The sequence below is a fragment of the Anolis carolinensis genome, unplaced genomic scaffold (assembly GCF_035594765.1).
Source record: "Anolis carolinensis isolate JA03-04 unplaced genomic scaffold, rAnoCar3.1.pri scaffold_14, whole genome shotgun sequence".
Classification (NCBI taxonomy): Eukaryota; Metazoa; Chordata; class Lepidosauria; order Squamata; family Dactyloidae; genus Anolis; species Anolis carolinensis.
The window spans coordinates 15,582,944-15,594,846 of NW_026943825.1; the positions used below are offsets into that span (position 1 = coordinate 15,582,944).

General features: G+C 46.4%; 1 protein-coding gene and 1 non-coding gene across 2 annotated transcripts in view; both read right to left on the bottom strand.

The window, feature by feature from the left end:
• npr1 (natriuretic peptide receptor 1) overlaps positions 1 to 9,703 on the bottom strand; it is a 44,069-nt gene extending 34,366 nt beyond the window's left edge. Inside the window, exon 1 of the mRNA XM_062964911.1 lies at positions 6,596 to 9,703. Coding sequence (XP_062820981.1) covers positions 6,596 to 7,358 — 763 coding nt within the window. The 5' untranslated portion in view covers positions 7,359 to 9,703. The remainder of the gene's footprint in view (positions 1 to 6,595) is intronic.
• Positions 9,704 to 11,567: 1,864 nt separating this feature from the next.
• trnam-cau (transfer RNA methionine (anticodon CAU)) lies at positions 11,568 to 11,639 on the bottom strand. Its single transcript has one exon. It is a non-coding gene; the product is annotated as a tRNA-Met (tRNA).
• Between the last annotated feature and the right edge of the window lie 264 nt (positions 11,640 to 11,903).

An 11,903-nucleotide genomic window follows, 5' to 3' on the forward strand; every position in this document is an offset into this window, starting at 1 on the left:
GACTGTCTAGATGGCCTTTGGAAATCTCTTTGCTTAGCTACAGTCTTATGAGACCGTCTAGATGGCCTTTGGAGGTCCCTTTCCTTACCTATGGTCCTATGAGACTGTCTAGATGGTCTTTGGAGGTCTCTTTGCATAGCTATGGCCTTATGAGATCATCTAGATGGCTTTTGGAGGTCTCTTTGCTTACCTATGGTTTTATGAGATCATCTAGATGGCCTTTGAGGGTCCCTTTTTTACCTATGGTCCTATGAGACCATCTACATGGCTTTTGGAGGTCCCTATCCTTACCTATGGTCCTATGAGACTGTCTAGATGGCCTTTGGAAATCTCTTTGCTTAGCTACGGCCTTATGAGACCGTCTAGATGGCCTTTGGAGGTCCCTTTCCTTACCTATGGTCCTATGAGACTGTCTAGATGGTCTTTAGAGGTCTCTTTGCATAGCTATGGCCTTATGAGATCATCTAGATGGCTTTTGGAGGTCTCTTTGCTTACCTATGGTTTTATGAGATCATCTAGATGGCTTTTGAGGGTCCCTTTTTTTACCTATGGTCCTATGAGACCATCTAGATGGCTTTTGGAGGTCCCTTTCCTTACCTATGGTCCTATGAGACTGTCTAGATGGCCTTTAGAAATCTCTTTGCTTAGCTATGGTTTTATGAGATCATCTAGATGGTCTTTGAAGGTCTCTTTGCTTAGCTAAGCCTTATGGGACCATCTAGATGGCTTTTGAAGGTCACTTTCCTTACCTATGGTCCTATGAAACCATCTAGATGGCCTTTGAGGGTCCCTTTTTTTACCTATGGTCCTATGAGACCATCTAGATGGCTTTTGAAGGTCACTTTCCTTACCTATGGTCCTATGAGACCGTCTAGATGGCCTTTGAGGACCCTCCTTACCTACGGTTTTATGAGACTGTCTAGATGGTCTTTGAGGACCCCTTTCCTTATCTATGGTCTTCTGGTGGCCTTATGAGATCATCTAGATGGCCTTTGAGGGTCTCTTTGCTTACCTTTAGACTTGATCTAAGTCCGAAATGACTTGAAGGCACACAAAAACAACAATCCTAATTTTGGACTATTTCATCCTAGTCCGGCCCCACAACAGTCTGAGGGACCGTGAATCAGCCCTCCACTGAAAAACTTTGAGGACCTCTGGTCTACACTGTCATATTGATCCAGTTTGATCCCACTTTGACTTGCTTTGGGATCCTGGGAGTTGCAGTTTTGGAGTCCATACCACCATTGGGCAAACCGACAACTCCCAGGATCCCACAGCCCTGACTCATGGCAGTTCAAGTTGCGCCAAACTGCATTGTTGGCAACCCTAGATCTGAAATAATCGGACATACGCAGGAGCATTTCTGTTGGAAAAGTTGGCAAGCCTAGACCTAAAAATGCAAAACATACACAGTTGGCAAATAGTGGGATATACACAGGAGCATTGCTGTTGGAAAAGGTTGGCAACCCAAGACCTGAAATAGCGGACATACACAGGAACATTAATAGTTGAAAAGTTAGCAACCCTAGAACTGAAATAATACTGTGACATACATTGGAAAAGTTGGCAACCCTAGTGCTGAAATAGTGAGAAATAAACAGAAGCATTGCTGTTGGAAAAGTTGGCAACCCTAGACTTGAAATAGTGGGATATACTTAGGAGCATTGCTGTAGGAAAAGTTGGCAACCCTAGACCTGAAATAGTGGGATATACATAGGAGCACTGCTGTAGGAAAAGTTGGCAACCCTAGAACTGAAATAATACTGTGACATACGTTGGAAAAGTTGGCAACCCTAGTGCTGAAATAGTGAGAAATACACAGGAGCATTGCTGTTGGAAAAGTTGGCAACCCTAGACCTGAAACAGAAAGACATGCGCAGGAGCATTGCTGTGGGAAAAGTTGGCAACTCTAGACCTGAAATATCAGGACATGCAGAGGGGCATTGCTTTTGGGAAAAGTTGGCAACCCTAGAACTGAAATATCAGGACATGCAGAGGAGCATTGCTGTTGGAAAAGTTGGCAACCCTAGACCTGAAATATCAGGACATGCAGAGAAGCATTGCTCTTGGGAAAATTGGCAACCCTAGAGCTGAAATATCAGGACATACGCAGTTGGCAAATAGTGGGATATACACAGGAGCATTTCTGTTTGAAAAGTTGGCAACTCTAGACCTGAAATATCAGGACATGCAGAGGAGCATTGCTGTTGGGAAAAGTTGGCAACCCTAGACCTGAAATAGCGGACATACACAGGAACATTAATGGTTGAAAAGTTGGCAACCCTAGAGCTGATATACCGGGATATGCACAAGAGCATTTCTGTTGGAAAAGTTGGCAACCCTAGTCCTGAAATATCAGGACATAAACAGGAGCACTGATCTTGGAAAAGGTTGGCAAGCCTAGATCGGAAATAGCAGACATACACAAGAGTATTATTGTTGGAAAAGTTGGCAACCCTAGAGCTGAAATATCAGGACATATACAGGAGCATTACTGTTGGAAGGTTGGCAACCGTAGACCTGAAATACCAGGACATACACAGAGGAGCATTGCTTTTGGGAGGAGTTGGCAACCCTAGACCTGAAACAGCGAGACATGCGCAGGAGCATTGCTGTTGGAAAAGTTGGCAACCCTAGACCTGAAATATCAGGACATGCAGAGGAGCATTGCTTTTGGGAAAAGTTGGCAACCCTAGACCTGAAATATCAGGACATGCACAGGAGCATTTCTTTTGGGAAAAGTTGGCAACTCTAGACCTGAAATATCAGGACATGCAGAGAAGCATTGCTCTTGGGAAAAGTTGGCAACCTTAGACCTGAAATATCAGGACATGCATGGATCTGCGAGGAAGGAGCGCACACCCTCCCGGGACCTCCGGCACACTTTCCCCTACATTCCTTCTGCCTCCAATCTTCCCCGCCTCGCATTCGAGCGCCAAAGCGGGGCTCCGCGTGTCCGAGAGCTCGGCCAAATCCGCTCCGCTGGGAGCCATTCGTGCAAATTGGTGCAAGGTTGCGAAACACAAGCTTGGACGCTCCTTTTCCCTCCTTGTAAAAAAGCAAAAGGCTGGAGTCAAGCAAAGCAAACAGAGGCGGATGGTGGCCAAAGCCAAAGGGCAAGGGTCAACTGACCCCATGGGCCCTGGCCTTCTACAACTACAACTCCCAGGGTTGCAAAGCATTGAGGGAGTGTAGTTCAAGTGGAGCTAAATATATTATTATTATTATTATTATTATTATTATTATTATTATTATTATTATTATTATTGAGCTGCATTCACTACTAATCCCAGGGTTGCAAAGCATTGGGCTAGGTTAGTTCAAGTAGGGCCGGAAATACTGGAACAAGCACAGGGACATGGCTATATGATAAGTTGGCAACCCTAGACCGGAAATAGTGAGACATGCACAGGAGCATTGGCTATAGGATAAGTTGGCAACCCTAGACCTGAAAAAGCGGGACATGCACAGGAGCATGGCTATAGGATAAGTTGGCAACCCTAGACCTGAAATAGCGGGACATGCACAGGAGCATGGCTATAGGATAAGTTGGCAACCCTAGATCCAAAATAGTGGGACATGCAGAGGAGCATTGGCTATAGGATAAGTTGGCAACCCTAGACTGGAAACAGCGAAACATGCAGAGGAGCACGGCTATAGGAAAAGTTGGCAACCCTAGACCTGAAATAGCAGGACATGCACAGGAGCATGGCTATGGGATAAGTTGGCAACCCTAGACCTGAAATAGCGAGACATGCACAGGAGAATGGCTATAGGATTAGTTGGCAACCCTAGATCCGAAATAGCGGGACATGCACAGGAGCATGGCTATAGGATAAGTTGGCAACCCTAGATCCAAAATAGTGGGACATGCCCAGAAGCATGGCTATGGGATAAGTTGGCAACCCTAGAGCCGAAATAGTGGGACATGCACAGGAGCATGGCTATAGGATAAGTTGGCAACCCTAGATCCGAAATAGTGAGACATGCACAGGAGCATGGCTATAGGATAAGTTGGCAACCCTAGATCCAAAATAGTGGGACATGCCCAGAAGCATGGATATAGGATAAGTTGGCAACCCTAGACCGGAAATAGCGAACCATGCACAGGATTGGCTATAGGAAAAGTTGGCAACCCTAGACCCGAAATAGTGGGACATGCACAGGAGCGTTGGTTATAGGATAAGTTGGCAACCCTAGACTTGAAATAGTGAAACATGCAGAGGAGCGTTGGCTATAGGATAAGTTGGCAACCCTAGACTTGAAATAGTGAAACATGCAGAGGAGCATTGGCTATAGGAAAAGTTGGCAACCCTGAAGGCCAGGCAGGGTCTTCCTTCCCAAGGTGCCAAGAGCCTCCACTCGGCCTCCTCCTCCCTCCCTCCCAGCCCAGAGGTTTCCTGTTATTTTCCTGCCTGGGTCGGGGTCAAGGGACACTCCTCTGTCCGGCGGAGGGAGGGGTCACGTGGCCCCGTGGCCCCCTGAGCCAGCGCTTTCCTGTTGTGCTGAGTCGCCACTTCCTCCTCCTCCTCCTCCTTTGCAGGGAATTCCAGCCCCAGATGGACACGGACTGGGCGGCCCAGGGTGGTCCGGGCATCGCACCGCACGGGGAAACTGAGGCACTTTGCGCCTCTGTCCAGGGAAACTGAACGTCTGCCTAGAAAGGGTCTCTTGTGCATGTGCAAAGCGTTTTTCTCACTACTAAACCATCTAGGTAAAACCGACTCTGGGGGTTGGTGCTCATCTCCATTTCTAAGCCCAAGAGCCGGCGTTGTCCGTAGACACCTCCAAGGTCATGTGGCCATAGGCATGACTGCATGGAGCGCTGTTACCTTCCCGCCGGAGCGGTACCTATTCATCTACTCACATTGGCATGTTTTCGAACTGCTAGGTTGGCAGGAGCTGGGGCTAACAGCGGGTGCTCATTCCGCTCCCGGGATTTGAACCTGGGACCTTTCGGTCTGCAAGTTCAGCAGCTCAGCGCTTTAACACTGATTTCTTTCTATTCTAGTTTCAATGTAGTCATGAGTAATGAATAATATAATAATAATATAGTGGTAATAATATGACAATATACTGCAATAACAATAGAATGATATAATATAATCTTCTATATATATAAAAGGGTAATGATATCTCGGCCTAGGGCAAAACAAGAAAACTACACATCCCAGAAACACTAAACTTGGCAGCACAACCCCTCATCCATGCCTCCACGTTCATACAACAAAAAGAAAAGAAAAATAAAGTCCTAATTAGAGGGAGAGGAATAATTGTTTTTATCCAATTGCTGCCAGTTAGAAGGCTAAGCTCCGCTCACTTGGTCTCCTAGCAACCCACTCACCCAGGGGACAGGCAGAGTTAGGCCTCACTTAGGCCTCTTCCACACTGCCTATAAAATACAGATTATCTGATTTTAACTGGATTATATGGCAGTGTAGACTCAAGGCCCTTCCACACAGCTATATAACCCATTTATAATGGACTTAATGTCAGGGGAAAAACCTTTTACCTTAACTACCACCAATTCCTCAATACAGTAGAGTCTCACTTATCCAACATAAACGGCCCGGCAGAATGTTGGATAAGCGAATATGTTGGATAATAAGGAGGGATTAAGAAAAAGCCTCTTAAACATCAAATTAAGCACCAAAACATCATATTAGACAACAAATTTGGCAGAAAAAGTAGTTCAATAGGCAGTAATGCTATGTAGTAATTACTGTATTTATGAATTTAGCACCAAAATATCACGATATATTGAAAACATTGACTACAAAAATGCATTGGATAATCCAGAATGTTGGATAAGCGAGTGTTGGATAAGTGAGACTCTACTGTATATATATGTATACTAGCTGTGCCCAGCCACGCGTTGCTGTGGCGAAGTCTGGTGGTATGGGAAATAAAGTATTGAGGAATTGGTGGTAGTTAGGTAAATGGTCCCCTGGGCTGAGTGGGTTGCTAGGAGACCAAGTGGGTGGAGCTTAGCCTTCTAACTGGCAGCAATTGGATAAAAACAATTCTTCCTCTCCCTCTAATTAGGACTTTATTTTTCTTTTCTTTTGGTTATATCAACCTGGAGGCGTGGATGATGGGTTGTGTTGTCAAATTTCGAGGTTGGGGGGCCTTTAGTTTTGTTGGTCGCCGGGATTCCATCACTCTTTTATATATATAGAAATGTAATGTGCATAATTCCCATGGAGCAAACAACAAAACCACTGGACCAAATCACACCAAATTTGGCCACAAAAGACATAGTCATCCAATCAATCTGCATGAGGCAGCGTGTCAGCAAAAATGGCTAGGCGTGTCAGTGCTGACACGCGTGTCATAGGTTGGCCATCACTGCTCTATGGTATGTACATTTACCGATCCTGCGTGCTCTGGTGTTCTGTTCGGCGGGCATGCTTCCAAACAAAAACTTTGCTAGGTCTTACTTTCGGGGGAGGCCTTATATTTAGCAATTCAGCAAAACCTCTACTAGGTCCTATTTTCTGGGGATGTCTTATTTTAGGGGAAACAGGGTATGTAACGGTCTCTGTGTCCGTGCAGAGCGCCTTCCCCTCCCGGACCCACAGAAAGCGGGACTCACTGCGGGCCTTCTGCCTGACGTGTCCGAGGAGGGCGGTGTAGTTGCTCTCCACGAACGGGATGTCCTCCACGGTGATGTTGAGCCGGGGCAGTTGGAGGTAGAGTCCTTCCGCGGCGAAGTAGCAGGGCCGGTCGTCGTTGTGCCCGTCCCAGTAGAGCAGCAGGGCCCGGCGGGTCCACCCGAAGCGCCGGCTGAGCCGCGTCCCGAACTCGCCCAGCTTGCCGTGGCTGGGCCCGGTCCGGGTGGTCAAGGCGAACTCGGCCTCCTTGTGTCCGAAGCCCACGGCCTCGGCGGCGGCGGTCAGTAACGGCAGCCCCCAGTGGCGGGTGAAGCGGGCCACGGGGGCCGCCGTGTAGACGCAGCCGGGCCCCAGGAAGAGGGACGGGTTGGCCCCCATCTTAAGGTCCACGGCCGAGAGCGGGGCAATGGAGTCCGAGCAGGCGCCCTCCCGGTCCTCGCTGGAGCCGAACGTCAGCTTGACCGTGTAGCCCGGCAACAGGTCCCGCCGGGCATTGATCCCGCGCACTGCTCTCCGCACGGCCGGGCCCACCCGTGGCCAGGCCCACGGGTAGCTGGTGTTGTGCTCGGGGAGAACCACCGCGATGGTCAAGTCGGCTCCGGCACAGGGGTCCGGGCGGCAAAAAAGCGTCAGCAGGAGGCCCAACAGGACCGGGAAACGGCCAGAGGGATTCCCAGAAGAGCGATGCAGGAGGCACCACAGCTCCGGGAAACGGCCAGAGGGATTCCCAGAAGAAGGATGCATTCTGACCCTTGGACAACTCCGAGGAGGTCTCTAAAGCTCCCTTTTGACCTCTGCTGGACACCGGTCACCCCTTTAGGTAGTCACCGTCCTGCTCGAACCCTTGACTGTAGGCTCAACGGGAACCCCGTTTTGGGGTCTCCAAAACCGCCGGACCCTTGACCTCCCCTGCGGCCTTTAACTGGACTAGTTTTGGAAGGAACCCAAAATTTTTGGAGGTCTTCTTCTGACCTCGATCCAGATTCGGAAGGAACCCAAACTTGCGGGTGTTGTGGCCCCTCAAATTATTATTATTGTATTGTTGTTATCCCGCCTTTCAACTGTCTCTGCTTTGAGTGGATTCCAATTTTGGGTGGGGAAGACCCCTTTCCTGACCCTTCGGAGGCATCACCCCATTTGGTAACGGCAAGGGGCACGGCCTTTCCCTAACCCCCCTGCATTTGGGACCCCCACAAGCCTCCCCAAACGACTCCCCTTCAAATGCCACCCCACAAATCTAACCCAACCCCAAATCTAACCTGCTTGACTCTTTGCCCCGGAACCTACCCCATATCCTACTGACGCCCCGAATTTACCCCGTGTCCTCCCAAAAATACTCACTGCCCTTTAGATCCAACCCTGCCCCACTCTTGGTCCCCGTCCAGGTCCTGATCTCACCCAACTCTACCCCACCGGACCCCAGGTGGAGTCCCGCTTGACCGTGACCAACGGCTGGGTGACGGTCACCCCGAAACTAAGTCTTCCTGACCATACAGTTCCTGGCTGACGGTCACCCGGAAACTAAGTCTCTCCAACCAGGCCTTTCCTGGCTGACAGACACCTCGAAACTACGTCTCCTCTGGCTGACAGACACCCCGAAACTACGTCTCCCCAACCGGACCGTTACTGGCTGACGGTCACACCAAAATTAAGTCTCGTCTGGCTGACGGTCACCCCAAAACTATGTCTCCGAGACCAGACCGTTCCTGGCTGACAGTCACCCCGAAACTACGTCTCCCCAACCAGACTGTTACTGGCTGACGGTCACCCCAAAACTACGTCTCCCCAACTGGACTGTTCCTGGCTGACGGTCACCCCCAAATTAAGTCTCCTCTGGCTGATGGTCACCCCGAAACTAAGTCTCCCCAACTGGACTGTTCCTGGCTGACGGTCACCCTGAAACTACGTCTCCGAGACCAGACCGTTCCTGGCTGACGGTCACCCTGAAACTACGTCTCCCTGACCAGGCAGTTCCTGGCTGACAGTCACCCCAAAACTAAGTCTCCCTGACCAGGCAGTTCCTGGCTGATGGACACCTCGAAACTACGTCTCCCCGACTGGACTGTTCCTGGCTGACAGTCACCCTGAAACTACGTCTCCAAGACCAAACCGTTCCTGGCTGACGGTCACCCCGAAACTAAGTCTCCCTGACCAGACCGTTCCTGGCTGACAGTCACCCCAAAATTAAGTCTCCTCTGGCTGATGGTCACCCCGAAACTACGTCTCCAAGACCAAATCGTTCCTGGCTGATGGTCACCCTGAAACTATGTCTCCCCAACTGGACCCTGGCTGATGGTCACCCCGAAACTAAGTCTCCCCAACAGGACCGTTCCTGGCTGACGGTCACCCCGAAACTAAGTCTCCCTGACCAGACCGTTACTGGCTGACAGTCACCCCAAAATTAAGTCTCCTCTGGCTGACAGTCACCTCGAAACTAAGTTTCCTCTGGTTGATGGTCACCCCGAAACTAAGTCTCCGAGACCAGACCGTTCCTGGCTGACTGTCACCTCGAAAGTTAGTCTCCCCGACCAGACCGTTCCTCAATTGTGAAGCTGCCCTGCAGTCGATCCAACCCCAGATCTAACTCACTGCAGGGTCCTATCCTTTGTCCCACTGTACCCCAAAACTATCCCAGGTGACACCCCAGTTCTAACCCACCCCCATTGACTTGGCTCCCAAAGTAACCCCACCCAAGGGAACCCCAGAAGTTCCTCCTGCTGACCCCAAGGTGACTGCTATCCTCCCCAAACTAACCCCAGTGTCCCCCCAAGTCTGTCCCTGCTCAGCCCCCCAAATGTGCCCTCCAAGCCCCCTCCCAGGCGGCTCCCACTTGCCTCTGCCTCTCTGCCTGCCTGCCTTCCTTCCAGGAGGAACCGGAGTGACTCCGGAGCAGGGAAGAGAAGGAGGAGGCTTTATAGAGGAGGAGGAGGAGGAGGAGGAGAAGGAGGAGGGTTAACCCCTTCCTGCCCGGAGGAGGGCACAGGACCCCTCCCCAAAACACACCTTGCCAAGATAGAGGAGGGATCTGTTGCACCCACCCATACGTATCTATCATCACCACCACCACCATCATCATTACACTATATTTGCCCTTACCAGCAAAAAGAAATCTGTTGCACCCCAAAGTTGTTATTATTATTATTATTATTATTATTATTATTATTATTATTATTATTATTATTATTATTATTACACTATATTTGCCCTCACCTGCTCATGGAGAACCTGTTGCAACCATAAGAATCATTATTATTATTATTATTATTATTATTATTATTATTAATTATTATTATTATTATTACACTATATTTGTCTTTACCTGCGCATGGAAAACCTGTTGCACCCATAAAATATTATTATTATTATTACTACTACTACTACTACTACTACTACTACTACACTATATTTGCCTTTACCTGCTCATGGAGAAGCTCTTGCACCAATAAGTATTTATTATTATTATTATTATTATTATTATTATTACACTATATTTGCCTTTACCTGCTCATGGAGAATCTGTTCCACCCATAAGTATTATTATTATTATTATTATTATTATTATTATTATTATTATTATTATTACACTATATTTGCCCTCACCTACACATGGAGAACCTGTTGCAACCATAAGTATCATTATTATTATTATTATTATTATTATTATTATTAATTACACTATATTTACTCTCACCTACTTATGGAGAACCTGTTGCAACCATAAGTATTATTATTATTATTATTATTATTATTATTATTACACTATATTTGCCCTCACCTGCTCATGGAGAACCTCTTGCACTAATAAGTATTATTATTATTATTATTATTATTATTATTATTATTATTATTATTACACTATATTTGCCTTTATCTGCTCATGGAGAATCTGTTCAACCCATAAGTAGTATTATTATTATTATTATTATTATTATTATTATTATTATTATTATTATTATTATACTATATTTGTCCTCACCTGCTCATGGAGAACCTGTTGCAACCATACGTATCATCATCATCATCATCATCATCATCATCATCATCATTATTACACTATGTTTGCCCTCACCTGCTCATAGAGAACCTCTTGCACTAATAAGTATTATTATTATTATTATTATTATTATTATTATTATTATTATTATTATTACACTATATTTGCCTTTACCTGCTCATGGAGAATCTGTTCCACCCATCATCATCATCATCATCATCATCATCATCATCATTATTATTACACTATATTTGCCTTTACCTGCTCATGGAGAATCTGTTCCACCCATTATTATTATTATTATTATTATTATTATTATTATTATTATTATTATTATTATTATTATTATTATTACACTATATTTGCCTTTACCTGCTCATGGAGAACCTCTTGCACTAATAAGTATTATTATTATTATTACACTATATTTGCCTTTACCTGCTCATGGAAAATCTGTTGCACCCATAAATATTATTATTATTACTATTACTATTATTATTATTGCAGTATATTTGCCCTTACTTACACAACCTGCTGCACCAAATAAATTATTATTATATTATGATTACTATTATTGTATTTTTGTCTTTGTCTGCTCAGGGTGGCACCAGCTGCACTAATAACATGTATTAGTATTTTGACTATCACAGGGTAATTGCTCTTGCAATCCACAACAATAGCATTAATATAATAATAATAATAATAATAATAATAATAATAATAATAATAATAATAATTCTAGACTCAATCAGAGTGAAGCAGGCAATATCGCCACCTGGTGGTCAAGGCTAGAAATGCCCTCTTCTGCTGCTCGTGGTCTCTCATTATTCATCATTGTCATCATTTAAACAAAGCCATACAAGCCTATGACCTCCCCAGGAGGCGAAGCAGGCTTGACATCATATTAATAATAATTAGTAATAATAATATAATTTTTTAAATTAGGGAGAAAAAAATATTAGCAGAGGATGGTTTCGATCCATCGACCTCTGGGTTATGGGCCCAGCACGCTTCCGCTGCGCCACTCTGCTCCAACGGGACGGCGTTCCTCTGAGACAATAGATAAAAGCGTTTTGAGTTCTACGCATGCGCATGTCCTCTGGAATCATTTTTTAGACCGCCTCGTACCAAGGCATTTTGTTACTCTGCGCATGCGCTCCTTTCTCCTCTTACCCTATCTCGGGTTTCCTAAGAAAAAAGCGAGGATGGAGCACGCGCGTGGCGCGAATGATAGGCAGCGCCAACAAGCCAATGGAATCACAGAACTTACAAGAAGGGGCGGGGGAATAAACAGA